The sequence below is a fragment of the Ictalurus furcatus genome, chromosome 9 (assembly GCF_023375685.1).
Source record: "Ictalurus furcatus strain D&B chromosome 9, Billie_1.0, whole genome shotgun sequence".
Taxonomy (NCBI): Eukaryota; Metazoa; Chordata; class Actinopteri; order Siluriformes; family Ictaluridae; genus Ictalurus; species Ictalurus furcatus.
This window is the reverse complement of record NC_071263.1, coordinates 17,936,183-17,959,767: the sequence shown is the minus strand read 5'-3', so window position 1 is coordinate 17,959,767 and position 23,585 is coordinate 17,936,183. Positions and strand designations below refer to the sequence as shown.

At 39.8% G+C, this 23,585-nt stretch overlaps 1 protein-coding gene and 2 non-coding genes across 4 annotated transcripts; all 3 read left to right on the top strand.

Annotated features, from left to right (window-relative positions):
* Positions 1-79: 79 nt before the first annotated feature.
* arid4a (AT rich interactive domain 4A (RBP1-like)) lies at positions 80-22,542 on the top strand. Of its 2 annotated transcripts, none has more exons than XM_053632468.1 (25): positions 80-216; positions 1,333-1,378; positions 1,789-1,899; positions 2,764-2,829; positions 3,279-3,369; positions 3,483-3,562; positions 3,645-3,739; positions 6,800-6,932; positions 8,232-8,311; positions 8,432-8,508; positions 8,595-8,743; positions 11,883-11,955; positions 12,206-12,300; positions 12,811-12,908; positions 13,409-13,661; positions 14,276-14,541; positions 15,744-15,923; positions 16,253-16,337; positions 16,422-16,608; positions 16,703-16,765; positions 16,853-18,049; positions 18,163-18,267; positions 18,931-19,137; positions 19,279-19,425; positions 20,696-22,542. In XM_053632468.1, the coding sequence occupies exons 1-25, from the start codon at positions 95-97 to the stop codon at positions 20,797-20,799; spliced, it is 4,110 nt and encodes a 1,369-aa protein (XP_053488443.1). In that variant the 5' UTR covers positions 80-94; the 3' UTR covers positions 20,800-22,542. The 2 variants fall into 2 exon arrangements, with proteins under 2 accessions (XP_053488443.1, XP_053488444.1); XM_053632469.1 differs by lacking the exon at positions 80-216 and adding an exon at positions 256-1,185.
* LOC128613246 (small nucleolar RNA SNORD53/SNORD92) lies at positions 14,711-14,792 on the top strand. The gene has a single exon (XR_008386856.1). It is a non-coding gene; the product is annotated as a small nucleolar RNA SNORD53/SNORD92 (small nucleolar RNA).
* On the top strand, positions 15,993-16,071 carry LOC128613247 (small nucleolar RNA SNORD53/SNORD92). The gene has a single exon (XR_008386857.1). It is a non-coding gene; the product is annotated as a small nucleolar RNA SNORD53/SNORD92 (small nucleolar RNA).
* Positions 22,543-23,585: the final 1,043 nt, after the last annotated feature.

Here is a 23,585-nt window from a genome sequence, read left to right as displayed (position 1 = left end):
TCGTAGCGCCGCTTTCATATCGACCAATCATGTCTAAATGAAATGGCCGTCCAATGGAATTTGTCGTATCAGGGATCCAATCATAATTCCAAGAATGTGGCTACCGCGATTAGAGCAGCCAATCGGATTCCGAGAAACACAACCTTGGCTCAACAGCTTGTTATTTCGTTTATGCTTTGCAACCCAGCCGAGTGGTGCGCGGACATACTGGAGTATGTAAGTATCTCTAACCGAGACATTCTATTCAAACAAGTTTGGCTTTTGTGATAGTCGGGAATTGTTGACTTTGTTTGTCAGAAAAGTAAAGTTTAACGTATTAGGAGGTATTTTCCAAGTGCGGGATTAACACGACGGAAAATTGAATGGCTGTGAGTAGCTAGCCGGAGCTGCTAGTTGGCTTGTTTTCACAGCTAGCTTGCTAAGTGGCGTTTGTGGAATTGTGTTTAACAGACGTAATGACTCGTTAGAGGGCACTTTCTCGTCTCGGTGAAACTTACAGTTGAGTAGTGAAGAGAAGAGCAGGGAACTGATGTGCGGATGCTAAAAGAATCGACGCCACAGACTCGACAATCTTCCGGAACTAGCTGTGGCTTTTTTCAGCTCTGCTGAGCCCAAGTTCCCAAAAGCAGGCAGTTTAAATCGCCCTAATACCGATAAACACTGGAGCAAGGTTAGTTGGCAGACTCTCTATAATTAGGTCTGGGGGGGGGGGGGAAACAACGAATCTCTCGCCAGACCTCTGTAAATTATGTTTAAATCGTTTATTCGGTCATCAGTGTCGGTTATAATGTCGATGACAGTTTCCTAAAGGAAAATGTGTTCATTACAGTCGGTAGCAGATTGTAAACCAAAACCTGACACGGTTCCGGCGGTGAGCTATGATGGCGACGTGACACTCTCTCTCTCTCTCTCTCACACTCACACACACACACACTCTCTCTCTCTCTCTCACTCACTCGGAGTAAAGCGGGAAGAACACACGCACTACTCCGTTCCCCCCCTTCCTCACGTCTATACTATGTTATATCTGTGAAGCATTTAAAGCTGGTTAAAACTGGAATTCGTGGTTCGTGGTTTTACGGAATAGTTTTGAAAAAGCACTTAAGAGCTCGTTGAACATTTTTGTACCGTGTATAGGAGAGAGAGGGAGGAGGGGGGCCGCGGCATCGAGCTTGAAAAGAATGCGTGAGTAGTAGCTAGCCCGTTAGCCTGCTAGCATGTCTCTGTTCTGTCGTGCTATTCAGTGACTTAAAAAAAAACAAAAACCTTGACGTATTATTTTTTTTGTAAACCCGCCTCCATTGTCCACTCTTGCATCTTTTTGTGTTCCAGCTCTAAAAACCAAGCTGGACTCCCCCAAATAGCCATCACAATGAAGGTAAGTGAGCTCCAGGCTTCAGTGGAAGACAGCAGTGCAGCCGACGCCTCTCAGACCCGAGCCAGACCAGCAGCCTGCTTTTACTTGGCAACTTATTTATCAACAACACGTGTTGTTCTTTAGAAAGTCATTTCATTTATATGTGAGCATTTTGATGGTGGTGGTTAACCTGGCTGAGCTGCTGTGATGTGCCTTCTGCATAGCTTTGTTTTTATGCTTTATTAACAAAAGGGGTATATGTGATGAGTAGTGCAGTGACCTGGGGAGTTATAGTTTGGAGTGAATTGACAGTAAACAGAAATGAATATATTTCCTAAGAGTTGTACTCAAAGTTTGAAATGTTTACGTGCACACACGTTTTGGTTTAACCTGCTTAATTTCCTGCTTTTGTTTGTTTTTTATCTCTGTAGGTAGCAGATGAGCCTGCCTACCTGACTGTGGGAACGGATGTTAGTGCTAAATACAGAGGTGCCTTCTGTGAGGCAAAAATCAAGAATGTTAAACGCATGGTGAAAGTTAAGGCAAGTTTTAAAAAATATATATGTTTGAATAACACGTCAAAACAGTATGACCTGAAATTGCTCTGGTTGCTGGCCATCATGTATACCACATACTTGGTAGGTGGAATATCGTTGATGTGTTTTACGTAATAAATGAGAATCGTTCTGTCTGTTGGGTGAGTGACTGAGTCATGACGGAGTCCTACTTAGCTGTCCAGTCACAGGTGGCTTTACTGTTGAACGTCATTGAACATTTTGTCAGTTTTTACTGGTTACAACACTCATGTGCAGACTTGTTCTGATAACAGTCATGCTTCGATTAATTGATGGGAACTCGGTGCACTTTGCACTGCCCGTCTTCAAGTGCATAGTTGGCTTAGGGTGGAAAAGTGACTTGTCCTGTTTTGCTTATACATTATGCATGTTTCAGGTATGATCGCCAAGATATAGTATCTCTTAGGACTTTAAGATGAGCTCTCAGAGTATAGAAATGCTCCAGTTTACTGTTAATCCTGTTTCATGTTGGCTAGTCTTACTTGCTTGTCTACTTAAAAATATATATATTTATAATAATAATATAACGTAATACGTTCTCGTGTCTGAGGCCACTTGCTTGTGACATGAAGTGTTGAAGAAAATGAAGCATGCTTTAACTGTGTCATGAGCTTGAACCTGAGCTGTACTGAATTGTAAGGAGATTTAAATCCTGGACCCTATGTGGGAAGCACTGTTATGACAGATCATGAAGTGCAACATTTAAGTGTTACACAGCCTGATTACTTCACCTTGACTAAACCTGGTTTCTCTCATCCCTTTCTTTTCCTGTCCTCCCATCTATGTGCGTCCTGCTCTGCTGCACCTTGTGCACCATGGATTCGTTTCTAGGTGGTACTCAAGGGAGACAGTACCTCACAAGTTGTGCAAGATGACCAGGTCAAAGGACCTTTGAGGGTAAGTGATTATTTGCAGTGGAGTTTCTTCAGTCATCGATTGCATGGCATGAAAGGATGTTAGAAATGAGCTCTAAATAGAAATAGATATTCTGTGCCTGCAAGCTCACTGATGGAAACTTGCAGTGCTTTTCCACCAGGCTGCATGGTGCAGTAACAAATCTATGAAGTCACAATATTTCTATTGGCAAGTGAGCGTTACCTTCACTATATGTTATACACATGCTAAATTTGGTTACCTATCTTGCTAGGGTACTAAGAGTGCTGAACAGTGATGTGTGGGTGGAGCTGAAAATGGTTTTAGGAAGTGCTTTTGTTGGTACACAGAGTTGCGCTCAGCGTTGTAACAATGATGTCTTGAGTGTTGTCTCTTGTACTAGGTGCTTTTTGCTTGATTTTCAGATGATATTGTAACGCATTGTGGCGTGATGTGTGTCTTCATACTATCAGGTGGGCTCCACAGTGGAAGTGAAGAGTGCAGAAGGAGCGTTTAGTGAAGCCGTCATCAGTAAACTTACAGATGCTAGCTGGTACACTGTGGGTAAGTGCAGGCATAACTCAACAGCTTCCTACTGTCACCAGTACACGCTTATCTTTGTCACTTGTTGTGTACGTAATATCTTTACCTTCTAACAACTTGTGCCTTTTTTGCAGTGTTTGATGATGGAGATGAGAAAACACTCAGAAGAACATCACTGTGTCTTAAGGGTGAAAGGCATTTTGCAGAGAGTGAGGTATGAAACAGTCACATACTTGATGTTTTTGGTATCGGTATCTTTTTAAGAGAGTAAAAGGACCCTTTTTTTCCCTCCACAGACTTTGGACCAACTGCCTCTGACTAATCCGGAGCACTTTGGCACTCCTGTCATTGGAAAGAAGACTAATCGAGGACGGCGGTCTTCTCAAGCAGTGTGAGTATTTCTTTTTGTTTATTTATTTATATTCATCTTTGCAAATTACTTCTGTGTTCAGTAATTTTTTTTTCTTCCTCTGACTGGTAACCTTGCTGTAAGCTGTAGTGTTTAAATTGGAGTCATCATGTTTAATCTAATACAACATATTGTAGCTATAGTTTTTTAACACTATTAGTTTTAGACACCTAATGGGTCTGTATTTGGTCAAAAAAGGCATGCTATGGAGTTTGTGTCCCACTTTCACTTCAAAGAATTGCTGTAACTTTATTTATATAGCACCCTTCATACATAATAATGCAGCTCAAAGTACTGCGCAGTAAAATTTAAATAGACATCAAGCTGTAATGGAGTAAACAGCAAATGAAATATATAATAAAAAAAGAACATTGAAAATAGGATTAAAAAAAGAAACGTAAGTTGTATAAACAGCACAACTTAATACTTCCTTACTTTTCAGCGGGCATTGACCTTTAGCTTGTCAAACATTTGCTGACAGGACAGATGAAGCGCTATTAATTGTTTAAAAGGACAATGACAATACAACATGTCACAGTTGTGCTCAGGGCAGATTATTGTTCTATAAGTAGGAAGCTCCTTTCTGAGCATTGCTGTAATATTAGTAATTCACACAGTTCAGTGATGGTGAGGAAACACGCTCCATAGGGTAGGGTTTTTTTTTTTTTTTTTTTTATAAAGTCAGCCCTAGTCGAAGGAAAAGGTCAAGGTCTGCCAACAGCCTGGCATGTGAAGTCAAAAATTGTGTACCAGTATAACTCCAGTATAGCAGTAGCAGACTGAAGGCGGTGTTTCTGCCCAGTGCTAATCCTCTGCACTCTGTTCACCCCTCTGCCAACTCAGAAACGTTACTTGATTTAATGTTAATGCTGTTACTAACAGCAGTTTCTCTGATTGCTTCTCTCACCACTCGAGATTAGACTGGGGCATTAATAGGAAAACTGAACAAAATGTGCACGCTTGTATGCACCCAAGGCTGTGTATAATGGCAGTATTTTTCATTTGTAGATGCCTTCTTTACATCGGTTGTGCTGAGAGGAAAAATGTGCTGCATTTTGCTTTAACTTAGATAACTTAGGTAGAGCTGAAACTAACAATTATTTTCATAATCGATTAATCAGCTGATTATTTTTCGATTAATCTGATTTTTTTAAAGAAAACTTTGAATACCAATTTCCCCCTGTTTATTTAAAATAAAATCCACAAACTGAGTGTTACAGATATAAAGTTCAGACTAAAACTTTACTCTCTCTCTCTCTCTCTCTCTATATATATATATATATATATATATATATATATATATATATATATATATATATATATATATATATATATATATATATAAAATATGCATTATTTTTCATGGTTGCACAAAAACACTAATAAAATATCACTTTCACTGCACCTTATGGTTTCTGTTACTCACTGCCTTTAGGTATATTTATTTGCATTTACTTTGATCATAGAGTTTTAATGTGACAGATCTTAATCACACTACAGTTTATCACTGCATCTACACTATGAGTGAGGAGCGACGCAACCTCGTTACTAGTGGATCGCGTTCAGATTGCTCCCGTTATATAATAAACGACAGAATTTCCACTGCAAGTGCAAATACAGCATATAATGACACTAAACTGGATTTAAATGGAACCTTTTAAGCAACTTGCACCAGTTTCCCCAACCCCTTGCACACAGTGGAGCATTTTGCATATAAACACAAGTTTGTGCTCTTGCATCAGTGTCGTGCTTCTGTGCTACACAAGCTCCACTTTGTAAAGTTTGCAGGTTATGGTCTTTTTCACGGCATTTAATATAAAATGCCCCCATGCCTTAGAGGACTTGGAGGTCACACACTTTTTTCCACTGTCAAGTAACGATTACACCTCCGTCTGATGGTGACTGGGGTCGTGTTGAGCATAAAAGATAACGTTGACTCTGGGTATTCTGCTTAAGCTAGCGGCATCGCGTTACATGCGTTTGATGTCATGTGCCATCGTCTGGGGAAACGGTTTATACTTCCGGTTAGAAAATAACTGCTCGTATAAAATTTGAGATGATACTACCTTTTCTAAAGTTCATACACTAGACTGTAGAGTGCATAGTGTAAGTGTATAGTACCATTTGGAACAAAACTTTGGTCTGTAGTCTCCGACGCGTGTTTTCGGAAGTAAACGCAATGAGTAAACGTACCCCATGCTACGCGCAGACCAATTAATCGATAATGAGATTCCTTGACGGTGATAAAAGCTTTAATAATCAATAATCAAAGTCACTCAGATTTTAATGTCTTCTAACACTTGTTGTCAGTGTTGTAGCTCATTATCTTCAATAGCTACTACTTTAGAAAGTTCTGTGCATCATATTCCGACATGTGAGGAATCTCCTGAAGTTTTTGATCACCCTTTGGGATTGTTTTAAGGTGCAGTGGTGTACTGTGCTATATCAACATAGAGTATAAAGACTGACCAGAGGTGTATAGTAGGTAGTACAGTTTTGACTAGCAACTTTGGACCTTGTCTTGAAAACGTGGCACTTGTTGGAACTGGAATTGTCTAAGTGTAAAGTTTACAGTATATACTTGCCAGTAATAACATTGAGACAAGACTTGTACTTCTAAAATGCTGATTTTCTTGCTTGTATGCTTGAGTTTTTGTTTTTTTCCTAAAAAGGCGAATTTACTTTAATACTCCAACAGTCCAGATAGACTCTCACAGCATGTTTAGCACCACCAACTAATCGCCAAAGAAAATCTCTGCAGCTAGTTTATCACTTCTGACCTGTGTTTTGTTCTTGTCTGTCACTATTATAAACAAGTGCACAGAAATGTGCCTAATATTTGTATTAATTTTCAACTTTTCGTGGCTAGAATTCATTCATTCATTCATCTTGGACAGTTTCTGCTTTTCCATTTTGTTTTCACACCAGAGGGGGATTAGTGTGCTTAGTGTAGTGTGGGTTTTTTTTTTTGTTGTTTTTTTTAAATGCTCATATCTTCATGAAGGAATGCATTTCCAATGAGTTTCCTCTTGAATTTTGTAGTGTGGAGGATGAGAAGGAGTCTTCGTCCAGCGAGGAGGAGGAAGATGATAGACGGCGACTCAGTGATGATCTCTTGGGGAAGGTGGCGCTCATCCAGACTGGGCCAGACCAAGAGTGCTGGTTCCATGCTCTGGTGAGCTCTAGCAGACTTTCAGAGCTTGCTTATTAGAGCCATGAAATAAAGCAGACACTAACGAAACTGAGGATCAGCAGTAGGATTCTAAAGCCTCAACCAGGTGTTACTGCAGCAGGCAGAGCTTTTAATGATACAGACATGTGACAAATAAAAAGCCCACATAGTAAGGTTTTGGGGCAGTCCAAGCTGCCAGAACAGCTTCCATGTTCTTGCTATAGACTCTATAAGGCTCTGTAATTGGACTTTTCTGAAAACTATTCTCCAATAAGATATTCCCTCACTTTAATGATGGGGTGGTGATGAGCTCTATCACATCAGTCCAAAATGTGTTCCCTTTTGCCCTGTGAATGGATCATTTTCATTGTGTAAGCGACCATTCTTGTCAGTACAGAGATGTCATCATACTCTAAAGGTAATCAGTCAGAATAACTTTTGGATTAATTTTCATTAACCCTCTAAGGGAGCAAGTGGACCCAAACCATGCAAAATGCCCCCCAAAAACATAACAAAGCTACTGGACATACTTACTGCAGGAGTCAAGCTTCAGGCTTGTTCTGTTCTCTTCAAGTGTGCCGCACATGCACTGAAGCTCCTGGCATAAGTGCCCCAATAATGAGCCATCGTTCAAAGTCAGTTAGATATTTTTTTTCCTCTTGCGACCTTAATCAAAAATTGACATTGACTGGGCTGGTTCAGCTTTTTTAAACATACCACAGGACATAGTAGGATGTTAATTGCTTCACTGTATCATACAGTACAATTGCCATGAAGAATCTGCACTTGTTATATTTCTCCATGCATTTATTTAGGTTTTATTCAATTTATCACATGTTCGTATGTTTTCATGATAATCTCCTGTCCTGAGGTGCACTGCTGTATCAGTAACACCTGATGGCAAGCTTAGGTGTACATCATATTTAAATAAGAGCCTTACTAGTTCTTTGCTATGGGTTATAGATTATATTTGCTAGGGATGCTAGTCACATTTAAAAAAATTTCTATTACGCTGCTGATATTCGAGCTCTGGGTATTGGTGCATACTAAGTTCTGAGTCAGTACTTATGTCCTCCAAGTAAGCAGGTCATCTCTGTGCACGCCTTGGTTGCCAAGTTATGCAAAACAGTACAGGGTGGGGGGTGGTTTACTTTAAAACAGTTTGTGTCCAGTCAGTCAACATCATGCACATTCATGGCATAAAATATTTCAGATCAGAATGATATCTAATCTAATTCATGCTGAGAATTTGTGCCTACATAATATAACGCTTTATTTGACTTGCTGCTTGTTCTCTCCAAGGTGATCTCTCCGAGCTGCAATGATGACTTAACTGTTAAAAAGGACCAGTGCTTAGTGAGGTCATTTGCTGATTCCAAATTGTAAGTTAAATCACAAAACACAGTGCACCATCACATCACCTGCACGTGTTTGGAAAGCGGGGAGAGTTCTGATGCTGCGGGTTTTCAGCTATGACTTTGTTTTATTTGCCCTTCTTCTAGTCACACTGTGGTCCGCAGTGAAATTCAAGAAATGTGTGTGGACACCATGTGCAAATCGGAGCACTCTGACAAAAACGGTAAGTGTGTGCATCTGAGCTGAAGTTTGTGTATTCAAAGTGTTCCATGAGCTAAGCCTCACTTGGCACCTTGTGTCTTTCTACAGGATTTGAGGAAGCACTGCTCTTCCTCCAATCCAAGCAGATCCCTGATGCCTGGAAGATGGATATGAATGAGATCCTAGAATCCTCCAGCAGTGATGAGGGTGAAGGCAAGGAAAGTGAGGAAGAAGAGAAGGAACCAGAGCCAGAAGAGGTAAGAAACTGTTCATCTTTCATTATCAAGGAGGATTGTAAGATAATGTATTTAGGGTTTAATTATTTTTAATTGATTATTTTTCTGTCAGTGTCTTGGCATCTAATTGGTTATGTTGTAAGTTTGTGGCTGAAGATTGTAACATACACTCGTGGGTGGGCAAATGGTAAATTCATTGGCAAGGTCACTTGGTACAACGCAGTACAGTGGAGCACATGCCAAGTTTTGGTAAAAAAAAAAAAAAAAAAAAAAGGCTAACTTGACGTAGCAATGTATGGCGAGCCAGCTAAGAGCAATAATACAGACCAAGGGTAATGAAGGAATATATCTGTTCCCAGGAACGGGGTGGCTATATATCTATAGTTCTTATTATCGCTTGATGTTTTAATGTAGCTAATTGTAACCTCGATTAAAAAGCAATGAGCTGTGTTCTCTCCTTACATTACAACAAACTGTTGCTTGTGATTGCAGTATTACCTGGATAGTGTTTTTAGTTTTAGTGTTTTTCTCTCAATTAGATTAACCGCATGTTGTCTGCTTGCTGTGTTAGCAAGATAATTATATGACAGAGAAGCGATAGACTTTATTTTAGTTGGTTTCATCAGTGTTTCCACATACCTGCATGTCCCTGATTCTTATAAGATGGTCCAAATCAAAACATTTATTTTGCAAAAGTCAGTGGGAAGTAGGGTTTATTTTCTTTTTCTAGTTCTTGAAACTATGTGTCTGCCAGTCATCTATGAAGGAACTAATAGCCTGGACGTTAAATCTGTCCTGGCAGCCCCGGTTAGTGATTTGTCCACCCCTGAAACTTAGTGGGAGTGTTGCATTTTGGCTAATGATTACTGAGAGGTTGAATGACATAACATCTCTGCATTGGGGAAACTTTGCCCCGGGCTGGGACTTGATCATGCATCAGTAAATACTGTGGTACTGGTTGGTTGTGTGTGATTTATTTATTTATTTATTTATTTATTTATTTATTTATTTAAGACATTCCTTTGCTCTGACGTGGTGCGATCTGCACCACCTTGAGTGAAATAAGTGAATGGCCTCAGCATGTGGGGAAATCCCTCAAGCTCAGATCAACAATGCTTCATTCTTCCTGCTCCCGGTGCCTGGACAAATAGCCATTCGCTCTGTTTCCGACACTGCTCCCATGGCAACCCTTACTTCCTATGGTTAAGAAAGCTATGGGGATTGGCAAAGGGCCAGTGGAGGTGTGCCAGCTCTGGTTGTGGGCTGGTCTGAAGCTCATCACAAGGGCTCCTCTTTCCACACTGTGTCAGGAGTCTCTGCTTGTGCAGCTCTTAAAGCAGTAGATGATCATGAACTGGATCAATAAGCTAGGTTTGGCATGTATAGCTATTGAGAACTATCTTGGTGGCCACTTTCAGTTTCATTTCCTGTGAATGGTTTGAGTTGCTGATGTACTCCTGTGCAGTGGAGTACTTGTGTCTGGGTTATTCTTCTGTTTCTCCTAAAGATGCTTTGGATTCCTGTCATAAACTATTTTAATTCTGTTTATTGAGTGATCACGCCTTTAGTACAGATTATTGGAGCTTTGTTTTGGTACCATAAGCTCTTTTGAGATCAACTGATTGCTTGTTCTGTAGTCGGATAAATGGCTGATCTGCTTCTGTTGTAGCACTTTCCAATATAAACGTGTGTTAAGTCTTATCTGTTACATCTGGACATGCTTTTACCACTGAACAGAAAAGGTATTCACTTGACACAGTTCAGATGTCTATGGACATCATCAGTAAATGTTTAAAATGCCTGATTATATAATCTGACTTCATAACTGTTGCATTCTAACAACGAAGCTCCAAGGATGATTCAGACCTCAGAGAATCTTACCAAAGCTGTTCTTAAGTAGTTTTATCAAACTTTTCAACATTAGAGCAATACAGTAAAAAGCAGTTTGTGGTATTTATGCTTTGCTAAAGCTTTTGTGGTGTCCATGTGTAATCAAAACCATGCATCAGAACCACAAATTGTTCCCTCTGAAAAAGTTGTCCCATCTATGATGATAAAGGATACTTTAAGGATTTTTTTTGTGTGTTCTGCAAAAATGTTTGTATAAAGATTTACTGCCTGCCCTTAAATATGCACTCAGACCTCCATCACAAGTGAATTTAAAGTACATGGGTTCTCTGTTTTGTAGTTTTTCAGTTCAGCGAAACGGTGACCTTCTATGGTAATTGCTCATGCGGTACAGATGTGGTAGATAGAGATTACATTGGAAAATACATGACTTAAATTGAGTTGATTGAGCATCCTCACACATGACTGGTGTGAATGGGTCAAGTATGATGGCAGAGAATGGTTTCAATGACTTTATTGATGTTATGTGATGTAACATTTCTGCTGGCTCTCTGATTGAACCTTTAACATTGATTTACACTGTTAGATGATGGCATGTGTGACCACGGTGCTTAAAAAGGAGTTTCATTATATGCTGTACATGTGTTACAATCGATTATTTCTGAAATAATAATATTTATTCCTGATGTTATGAGTCTTGGTGTTTTTGCTATTCTTGCATCTGTGATGTACCTGAACGAGGCTCGGAAATTATAGTGCGTTCTTTCAAAATTAGTAGAATCCACACAACACTTGATTCAGTAAATTGTATTCACTTTATTCTGCTCCACTACAGTTTACTAAGGTAAATATTCAGCACTTTGATTTTGTCATGCTCATTCATTCTCTGTCTGTCTGTCTTTCTCTCACTGTGTTTTCATTTGCTGTTTTTTTCTGCTTTCATTTTTTCTCTGTCCGTCTTGTTTGTTTTGTCTGCGCTTTCAATCTGTGCTCTTTGTCTCACGTGTGTTTGCTCGCTATCCTTTCACTCTGCTTTCTCTCTCTCTCTCTCTCTCTCTCTCTCTCTCTCTCTCTCTCTTTCTCTTTCTCTCTCTGACTTTTCACTCTGCTTGTCTGTGTTTGCGGTTTCCTCACCCACCCACCCACAAAACAGGGTTTTAGCTTGATGGTATTCTTAGCCCCTGATCTAATGAACAAGCATGAGGATGGTTTTTGTTGGAGACTGCAAAGCACTTAAGTCACTCTGGATCTGGGCGTCTACTAAATGCTGTAAATGTAAATATCTGTGCTTTCTGACTCTCTTTCTTTCTAGCCTGATGATGAGCCAGACCCAGAAGAGAGGGACTACTTCCTACAGCAGCTTTATAAGTTCATGGAAGACAGAGGTATGAAGCAGCCAACCCCCTTTTTTTTTTTTTGTTTTGTTTTTGTTTGTTTGTACCCTATATTTGGACTTTAGTTACAGTTTAGCCCACAGTGTTTGAACAGATTTTTTTTTACTGCAGGGCTGAATTTTGTAGCTCATTCTGTGTTCGTTTGTGTCTGAGAGGCACAGTATGACTAATTTTGCAGTGTGTATCCTCTGTGCATTGCGTTGCTGAATGTTTCTCCCTCTCTCTCCCCCTCTCTCCCCAGGCACACCAATTAACAAACCTCCTGTGCTGGGTTACAAGGACCTGAACCTCTTCAAGCTCTTCAGGCTGGTTTATCAGCATGGTGGCTGTGACCATGTGAGCATCTTTAATACCTTCACTTATCTTTATGCTTGTATTTGCAAAATGAAAATGTCTATTGAAATAGAACCACGTTGGCTGATTTAGACACGTGTACGCTACCGGTCAAAAGTTTGGAGACACTTGACTGAGAAGTTTCTCATTATCTTAAAAACCTTTTGATTAAACGTTTGAAATCGTTGTTGTAGACAAAAAATATAATTGTGCCAACATATTCATTTCTTTCATTAGAAAACTAACCTTTTATTTACAAAAAAATTTTTTTTAAGTGGATGACTTAGTGGGAAATATTCTGAAAAGCAGCCAATAAGTGTCCAGCTCCTTTAATACAGTTTAAAAATCATCTCAGGGAGATTCCTCAAGAAACTGATTGAGAAAATGCCAAGAATACATTCCTGGAAATTCTAGGCAAAAAGGGTGTCTACTTTAAAGATGCTAAAATATTAAATTATTTGCAGATACACAAAACTCTGCCTTAAACAAAAATTTACAATATCTTTGTTACAGATTGAAAGCGGATCTGTATGGAAACAGGTCTATATGGATTTGGGCATCCCTGTCCTGAATTCAGCAGCTTCATATAATGTGAAGACAGCTTATAAAAAGTAAGCACACTAATGAAGTTTGAAGAATATGTAATGTATGTATCTGACAAGTGCTTCTGTTTGTGTTTCATCTGCTGTGCAGTCTACTAAAACCTGAAGTGTCCATGCAAAGTTGGATCTTAATCAAAATAGTTATCTAGCTAGTAACTTGTTGCCATTTGTAATGTAATGTGGGATTAAAAATAATGTATTAAGACAGATAAAATCGGTTGTTCTGGCTGCCTAGTTTTCTACCTCTCTAACCTAAAAGGCCTTAGCATCTGGCATAAATGAAAGATTTACCTCTGCAATAGTACCGTTAGCTTGCGGCTTAATTTTTAATCCAGATGTGTGCACACTTGCATTAGTGAAGTTAGCTGAAGGTTTTACTTCTGAAAGCGTCATGATCTTTAGCCTGAAACACTCTTTTTCAAGAATTACTTTCTTTTGGCATGTTTCTAATCTTGTAGAAGGTGCCCAGTATGAATGAACACAAAGTAACAATATTAATCATCTTCAAGGTACCTGTATGGATTTGAAGAGTACTGCAGATCAGCTCAGATCCAGTTCAGGACCGTGCACCATAACGAGCCTAGGCCAGTCGTTCAGCCAGATGTGAAGAGTGTTGAACAGGAAAAGGAGGTCCAGAGCGAAGAAAAGGGAGATGAGACCCAGCAGGCTAAAGCTGAGCCCGAAGCAAGCAAAGACAAACCTGATGACGAGGAGTCAGATGGTGAGGGTGAGAAAAGCCACAAAGACATCTGCTCCCCTAGGGTAAGTGTTCTGTTGGCTCCTGTTGTTTTTAAGTAACACATTATACTGGAGTAGCTGAGAATGTTTGTGAGATTATTGGTTCTTGTAGTGAGATTTGCTTGCACATTCCCACAGATTGTGATTCGTTTTGAAGTGTACAGTTTAAGGGGTAGCTGCACATGATGATACAAGCGAATGGTTTTGCTTTCATGACCTGATGACATGTGATGTCACATTTCTCTTGGCTATCTGAACTTCCCCAGTTTTTACATTTTTGTAAATAATCTCGCACAAAGCCTAAAGCTTTAGAACCGCCTGATAACAATCCTCTGCAGTTTAGAAATACGGTGTGTGTTTGACTTAACTAAGAAAATGATACTGCATGGAAATAATGCTGTTTCTGTTCTCTGACATCAAAATGTTGATGAGAATGTTTCTGCCTTGTGTAAATGTCAATCATATTGCTTCTATTCAGGCTTCTGTGTAGAAATGGCATTAAGTAGGCATTTAGTCCATAATGCTTATATAGCTGTTATCTCACATGCACCTATAGGGAAATCTCACTGTAATGACATGAATATTTTTAAAAATCCATTGATGGATTAATCGTGTGATGATGTGCTTCTGTGTTGTAGGGCCGACGGCGCTGTACAGTAACTCCGTTGAAAATGGAAGGGAAGGAGCCTGTCAAACAGGAAAAGGTGAAGGAGGAGAAGTGTGAAGAAGTGCAAGGAGGAGAAGGCAGTGGAGAGGAACAGAAGGAAAAAACAGAGGGAGATAATTTGGGAAAGCGACGCAGTCGGCGCCTAGAAGAGTCTGACAAAGACTCCGATGAAGAGGATCAGGAGGAAGATGATGATGATGATGATGATGACTGTGAAAAATCCAGACTCCGAGAAAGGTGTGTTATTAATTAACTTCTAATGACCAAAGTGTTGCTGCACAGGAAGCAGGAATTTTTGCTACGTATAACCACCTAATTCAGCTTTAATTCTTGATTTGAAAGGATCCTTGTTTTTAGGTATGTACAGCAATTTAGTTCTCATTGTAGCTATTTGAGCCCCCCAGAGTTAACATGATGATACCAGAGAATGGTTTCGCTTACTTGACTGATGTCATGTGATGTCATACTTCTCTTGGCTGTCTGATTGGCTTCTGTGGTTTCAATTGCAATGCCTCGCTAAATATGCTGATTTTCCATTATGAATCTTCCGGTTGTTTCACTACTGTTTTTTTATAAATATACTAGAATGTGAAAAATGTTCCACTTGTACACGAGTGATAGAAAGCATTTAACTGTACTTTGCTTAGAGCTTCTCCTTGCGTCATTAATTGTTTTGTTTTCTTCCCCCCATGCTGAAGTACACTACTGGTCAAAAGTTTAGGAACACTCATTCATTATTTTTATTTTTTCCACATTTTATAATAGTCATCAAAATGGTGGAATAACACAAAGGGAACTATGTGTATTATGTTGTGATTTAAAAAAAAAAAAATCCAAAAGAAATAAAAAATAATTTAGTATTTTAGCTTTTTCAGAGTAGACCATTTTTGCCTAGAATTTCCAGGAATGTATTCTTGGCATTTTCTCAACCAGTTTCTTGAGGAATCTCACTGAAATGCTTTTTAAACAGTACTAAAGTTCCCACCTACGCTGGACATTTATTGGCTGCTTTTTGGAATATTTCGCTCCAAGTCATCCATTTAAAAAAATTTTTTTTGTAAATAAAATGTTAGCTTTCTGATGAGAGAAATGAATAAGTTGGCACAATTATATTTTTGTCTTACAACACTGATTTCAAACATTTAAGGTTTTTATGCTCATGAGAAACATTTCAAGCGGGTGTCTCCAAACTTTTGACCAGTAGTGTACGTGTTACTCATATATGATGCATTCTAAACAAAACAGTACCTGGGCTGTCTTCCTGTTGTATAAAGTAGTCCGTTTAACAAACATGTTCGTAAGAACATGAGAAACATTGCAGTCAAGTGTCTCCAAACCTTTGACCTGTAGTGTACATATTTCAGTGTTCCCTTTGTTCAGTTTTCTCATCTGCTGATTGGCTAAGAAGTCCTGTCTGTGACTTATTTATTTTTTTTTAGAGATGAGAGGGAGCATGAAGATGGCGATGAAGAGTCTGAGCACTCTGTTACTGGGACAAAAGTCAAGGTCAAATATGGCAAGGGAAAGACACAGAAAATTTATGAAGCTAATATCAAGAACACGGAGACTGATGATGGAGAAGTCCTCTATCTGGTCCATTACTATGGGTGGAATGTGAGGTAAGTCATTTATGAAGGCAGAACTGGCTTTTAATGGATCAATACACTGCAAACAGGATATGGGGACAAACATGATGATACAGGAGAAAGGTTTCGCTTACTTGACTGATTTCATATGAAGCAGCACTTCTCTTGGCTGTCTGACTGTCCTCTGGTCCATATCCTGAATATTTTTGGTCAGAAACACCATAACAAAAAGTTTTATTTCTTTCTTTTTCACCCCCCTTGTCTTTTTGGTTTTGAATTTTTGACTGATTCTGTGATTTTTTTTTTTTTTTTTCCCCCCAATGTGCAATTTTTTTATTTGAATTTCTTTATTTATGTGACAGATATGATGAATGGGTTAAAGCAGATAGGATAATATGGCCTGTTGATAAAGGAGGAACAAAGAGAAGACAGAAGAAGAAAGTGAAGGTAGGAGACCAAAATGAAGGTGTTGGAGTTCTACAGAATACCATTCACTGGAATACAATTGAACAGCTCTGCCATTTCCAACAGAATAAAGATGATGGTGAGAAGGAGGAGGACAAACAGCCCAAACCGGTGGCAAAACGTGGCCGTCCTCCACTGAAGTCCACCCCTCCCAGCACCTCCCGCAGTGTATCTAAAACTCCTAACAGTGAGGGCAGATCTGGCACCAAAACCTCTCGTCTCTCAGATCTTTCCACTCTACCCAATGGAGAGGGTAAAGATTGTGTACTGTTGTAGTCGGATAGGTTGTACAAGCATTCAGTGTCTTTGCTGTGTCTGTGCTCAATGATATAAATGTTTTCTGACAGGAACTCCTCGTCGGCACACTAGGAAAACCTCTGGGATGTATGATTCTGACAGGGCATCTAATGGTATGTCTGAAGAGCATTTGAGCTTGGTGAAGATCTCAAGCTATTGGAATGAACAGCAATTATGTCATTTTCTCGCTCTCTTTGCAGATTCAGGAAACTCGTCGGAAGAGAGTGACGGTGAGGACACTCCCGAGAAGAAGCCTGAATGGGCAGAAACAACTGATCCTGCTACAGCACGAAAGCAGGAGGAAGAGGAGGAGAAGGAAGAGGAAAGGCAGGAGCAGGCAGGAAGGGTGGTGGCTGCTGAGGTTGAGCCAGTGTGTCCCACCATCCCTCAGGAGAAACCACAGCTGCTTGAGGGAAATGAGGTGGAGAAACCTGAGGAAGAAGTGGCAGTGTCCCCAGACTCTGGTGACAAATCTCCTAAATCGAGAGCAAAAAAGGCTCGCCAGAGAGAACCTGGGTCTGAGACTCTGATACAGCTGCCTGCTACGACAAACCATGCTGAGCCTGAGGGTTCTGGCACTCTTCCTCGCCAGCCTAAGAAGTCTCAGGATAGTGAGCACATCAGCCCTACAGAGCAAGTGCCTCAAACAGCTGGCTCCGACACAGATTCAGCCACTGAAGACATTGGTCCTCCAGAGAGGAGCTGCATAACCAAGCGCAAGGCCACAGAGCATTGGACTCCAGACAAGAAGATTCGCCTCGAGCACAAAGAGGAACACAAAACTCTGTCACCAGAGAAAAAATCAGACACTGAAAGACCAACGGAAGCTGTTCAGAAAACGGAAGAACCCCTAGCACCACCAGTTCCAGCTATAGTAGCTTCTCCTGAAGAACCTGAGGGCAGAACAGAAATGCCTGCTCTTACCAAAGAAGTCCAGATAAGAGTAGAACCTCTTTCAAGCTTGTGCACAATGAAGGAGGACCCTATAACAATCACTGACGAAGAGATGATGCCTCAGATAGGCCCAGAGGCGCTGGTGTGTCACGAGGTAGATCTGGATGACCCTGAAGAGAAGGAGAAGCCATCAGGAGAGGAGCTACTGGTGCTGAGGGAGGAAAAGACTCATACTCCCAGCTCAGCCTTAGCTCAGGTGCCGCCCCAGCAGCCTTCCTTTCATCTCACTCCCAGCCTGACGGCAGCAGCGCCTCCTCAGCTGTGTTCTCCATCCTCTGCCCCCAGCCCAGATGAGTCTCACAGCACCAAAAGTGAGAGCGATGCCACCTTTGAGGCAGATAGCATGGCTGAGTCGCACGAGGGGCTCGGTGAGAACTTTGATGCCAGTGCGAGTTCCAGCAACTCCAGCATTTCCTTGCAGGAGAGGGATGCCAAGGACAAAGGTTGGTGTGAGCTGCCCATACATTTTCCATATGCCTATGAGATGTAAATCCACAACATGACCAGGTCTTTTGTCCTGTTAATCTTTTAAATATTATGGTATGTGCTCCTTTAGGTCAGAAAAGATTGCACGACTGTAACAGTGGCTCATCTGCTAAGAAGCAGAAGCGTAACCAGAAACGACTAGGAACTGTTTCTGCTGCAGAGAAGAATGGAGCAGGTAAGCACTCTGTTCAAATGGAATGTGTATATGTGGATCCAAAGGAAGAATCCTCTTGATAGCAGACATCAGTGCAAGCGTAGAAATGCAGTTTGGTTCACCAGTGAATGGTGAGATAAATAAGAACTTTAGCATGTTGCAAAGTAAATGGTGGACGCTATGTGAGAACTGATTTCACAACACTCGAAGAAATTTCTCTGACAAAACAGTGGTGATGCATCGGGGGGGGAAAAAAAACTGATTTGGATGAAGCTTGTTTAAGGTCTTCAAAAATAAATTTAATTTACAATTTTGAAGATTCAACACAATGTTACCATAATTATTAAATAAACGTTTAAAAAGTTGTTATAACAAGATATCACAGTATTTGCAATGTCTCATTGATCACAATATCAGTATTAGATCCTCATATTGCCTAGTCTTTTTGAAGTAGTCATATTCCAGTATGTTTAAGTTTGTGAAATCTTCGTTAGTCAGTATTTCGTTGCCTAATATGTTTCCTGTAGATGTATAAAGGTCTCAATTGTTGTTGGAAATCAACGCTTTCTGTCTAATCGCTCTGTCATGGCAAATAGCTGATTTATGTCTGTTTTTAGGTTTTGGTCAGTACTTGATGATGATGATGATGATGATGATGATGATGATTATGGTTTTTCTCTTCAGGTCACAGCAGTGACAGTGAAGACCTGTCTGCCATGGACACCTCTAATAAACTGACTCCAGTAAAACACTCCAGCCTGGCCAAGGCCCATAAGCTCTCTCGCTCTCCTGGCCACGCGTCTCCCAGCAGCAAAGATATGGAGAAAGACAAGCACAAAGACAAGCAGTCCTTCCCCTCTCCGCGCACCTACAAATGGACTTTCCAGCTGAGTAAGTCCCGTTAATCCACGCAGGTTCCTCCTGTGTAAATTGTTGTATTTTAGGTTTCCATGCAGTTGCGTGTTGTCTAAAACCAGTTGCAGGTAAAGAAAATGTACTCGCTCCTCACTGGTCACTTTACTGATTTTGCAGATGAGCTAGACAACATGTCAAGCACTGAGAGAATTTCTTTCCTACAAGAGAAACTTCAGGAAATCCGAAAATACTACATGTCCCTGAAATCTGAGGTGGCCTCCATCGACAGGAGGCGGAAGAGATTAAAAAAGAAGGAGAGAGAAGGTATGGTTTTGTAGTCTTCTAAATGAAAGAAAAGTGAAAGTTGGCCGAGCAGATTCACTGTTCACTGGTGTAGGGATGTGTACCGAAACCCGGTGTTAAACTGGCTAAATTCTGAAATCGATAAGCTCGGACACGATCAGTTCTGCTTTCGGTACTGGAGAAATTTAAGAAAATGTATTTCCTTTTTATTATTGCTAAATAAATGTTTTTACACATTTTATCTCACCAACCATTTGTAATTTGCGATAGGATTAAGACCTTCGTCTGCATTTTCGTTATTCACAATCCAGAAGTGCGATCTCTCATGCGCGAAGGCCGTCTGTCACACGCAACAGCAAGCACGCACATACAACACGAAAGCTCCCGCTTAATACACAGAGTGACGATGGCAGAGAGAACCAAACGTTCAAAAGTGTGGATACGCTTCACTAGAGTTGAGGCAGACAACACTCATTGCCACAAGTGCAACAAGATTTTTGCTTGTAAGGGCGGAAACCCAAGCAGGCCATCAAAGCATCTTTCAGTAGTGCATTATGTGCAGACAGAGAAATGCAGTTTCCCCACTGCCTAGCTAACGCGTCTCTGGTTGCCCATTTACGTTGGGTATGTATGCTAGCAGCCTTCCCAAATAACACAACATTGACTCTCGCGGCATCGACACAACTTCCATCTCCGACATTGAGCCAACAGCTTTTTGCTCATTAAAGTCATGTTGAATCAACGTTGTTCATGCCGTTTAAAATAAATATAAAATCGCCCTAATTGGTTTGCATACCTTAATGTTTATTTCATTCGGGTGAAAGGAAATTATGCATTCAACATATTTCCTACTTGTTTTTAAAATCCCAAATAAAGAAATAAATCACTATGTAAGCATTTAGGCTATTAAATGCACATCACTTTCAGTTACTTTACAAATAGCCGACATATTAATCTTTAGAGTTTTTTTTTTCTGCAGTATATAATTCTTAAACACTAAAAAGTGCCTTCACACTGGTGCATTTACAAAGAGATGTATAATAATAAACTTATTTTATTAAAAAAAAGAAATGTTAATTCTGTTCTCAATTTATTTATTTTTTCATTAAAAAAAAAACACAAAGTACCGATAAGAATACCGTTAAAGTACTGGATTGATAAGCAGTATCAGTAAGAGTAGTAATACCGTTAACACCTTAAAGATACCCAATCCTGTGTGTGTGTGTGTGTGTGTGTGTGTGTGTGTGTGTGTGTGTGTGTAATTAACTGAAGTATCCTGTGTGCTTGGCAGTGTCCCACACCACAGCATCTACATCTTCTGGCTCATCAGACACGGGCATGAGTCCTTCCTCAGCTTCGCCCACTCAGAACACTGTAGCTGTGGAGTGCAGGTGATAGGATACCATGCCTGTTTATCCCTCCACCCTGCTGACCTCTGCCTTCTCAGCATCTCTGCTGCCTCCATGGGGACGTGCATACTGATGAGCCAGAGCAAGCAGCCATAGCACTCAACTGCCCTGCCTCCTCTACCCTCTCCCGTCCCCCGATCCCTGTGGCCACTCCCACCTCCTGCACTTTTGTAAACTGATCTTGCCTCTCGCTCAGTCTCGCTGCCACTTTCCACATCAGGAAATGGATTCAGTGTGAGGGTTGAATGTGTGTTTAAAAAAAAAGAAAAGAAAAAAAGATCTTACAAATCCATCCACAGACAGTACAACGGCACTTTTCTCTCTCTTCCTTCAACCTGGCCCAAAACAGAAGCCTCCTCTTGCTGTGTCAGTTGCACAGGCTGGTTTGGATGCAGTAATTGTTCAGAAAGCTTTCATCACAACATTTGTAAAATCCAAGATTAAGTTCCCTGTATACGTATGGTCGCTTAACCAGCTGGATATGGTTAGGAAAACGAAAAGGTCAATTTTGTGCGCTTGCTCCATCAGAACTGCCAAAGTACATACGTTACAGCAGAGTGCCCTATTTTGGAAAAGTGGGACAAAGTCAATTGCAAAAGGGAATGTAGTTTACTGAAAACTGCAGCTGGTGTCTTCCACTCTTTGTAGTGTGAGTGCGAGCACAGATGAATATGCAAAACTCTATTTTTGTCTTTTAAAAAAAAAACAAAAAAAAACATGAAAGAAAATGTTTACAGTGGAACACAGGACAAAAAAAATGTTTTCAGTGGACTAATTTCCTTTGCGAGTGTATTTTGTCTTTTTATATGTAATTGCAGAGTTTTATTTTAGTATGAAATTTCAAAAGGTATATATTACAGCCATGAAATTATTTAATTAAATATTTCTAGGTCTGAATTTTTGTGTAAAATAAAGGTATTATCTTGCAACTTGTTAAGTATATTTATTCAGACAATGAACAGCGTTTTTGTATTCTTTCCAAAATGAAAACTTTCCCACGTTCATTTGGTTAATGGTGAAAAAGTAGATTAATGAAAGTGTGATGGACGAGTTAGACTGTGAATTTACAATTGGGTAACTACTGTGCAGTAAATTGTTCCCACTGCTGTTCTCCCCTTTTCCCATTTGGGCCTGATAATCACGAGATTTTTGTGAAAACTTTATGGACCACCATTACTTGGTGACCATCCCTGCCCAAGTTCAGATTTGCTGGTACTTGCGTTTAAAGCAATTTGTTCGTAACGTTCCAACACCGAGTTCTCAACCAATTGAATAAAAGTTGCATAATGGATGTGTATGTTTAGCCCAGGGGTTTCTTACTATGATGATTTCTTTTGTATATAGATCTTCCAGAACCATGTATTTGAGAAATACATTTTACACAAACTGTAAATGATTTATATTATTTTTTAAACAATACATCTTTGTATATTAAACTTTTTTTTTCTATGTCAAGTTGGTAGAGGAATTAGCACACTTTACTGTATATAATCAATCACTGGTCATCAACAGGAGCCTAATCTCAGCCCTATAGAGAAATGAACCCACTAGGATGTTGAATACGCTGAAGGCAATGATGTGTGGAAAATAACCTTCTTCCCTGTAAGCAAAATTAATTTACAGATTCCTGGATGAAGGAATGAAGGCATTAGGTTCCTGAGCAAAGCCAATGTATCTTTATGTAAAATAAGCAGAGCTCTTCTCATTTCTAATAAAATTTTGAAATATTCTTGTGCCTTTTTGTTTTATTTGGCCCAAACTGGATTTAGGATTTAATAATATGATTTACTAATATAATCTAGTGAGCATTATACTTTTCAGCCTACTTTTGTTTAAAAGTACATCTTCCCTGGGGCTGTGTCTAGTGTATTTGGAAGTGTGTTTGCGAGTCTGATGATTTCCATTGTCTAAATTTAGGGGTAGAGTAATTTATCTAAACACTTTGTGTACTTTTCAAAGAATGGCTTTAAATTCATAGCTATGGTGTGTGTATGTAAATGTACACATGGACCATTGATATAAACACAGACCATGTGGTCATGCACAGTAAAGTGAAGGAAGCTGTAATCACTACACCTTTTGATTACTTGAATACACTCAAGTTTTCACTTTTTTTTTCTTTCTAGGAAATTGAATTTTCACTGCACAAATATCCATTTCACAAACATTTTCTGTAAACAATGTTATGGAGGACAATTCTCATATTCCCACACAGGAAAACTGTACAGGCCTATTCCGTTAGTTTTTAATCATCACCTGACCCGGTATTTGAAAAGAAACTAGACGGTTCGTAGCAAGTAAAACATTAGACCAGGTTGGCCAATTAATGTTTTAATTCTGTCCTACAGCCTGGTTGGGACATCAGTCCATTGCTGGGCACCATGCACAAACACATGAACACACCTATGAACATCTAGGAGCAATTTAAAATAGCCAATTTACCTATACTAGCATTAACAGTGGGAGGAAACCAGAGAACCTAAAGAAAGCTCATGCAGGAAATCATGAAAGTCCACACATACTGTAACCATGCGGAACATGGCACAAATTAACAGCTGGTCCAATTAAATGGATAAGTCAAAGAAACATACCTGACTAAAAAAATCAGTCATAGTACACTTTTCTAAAGATTAAAACATTAATTTGAGTGTGAAGGTGATGAATGTATCCTATTTTGTAAGTAATCACACTGACAAAGTGAATAAAAAGGACGTCTCATTTGACAAGCACGTTTGTCCTGGATTTCTCTTGTGCTTGTTTTCTTTGTTTATT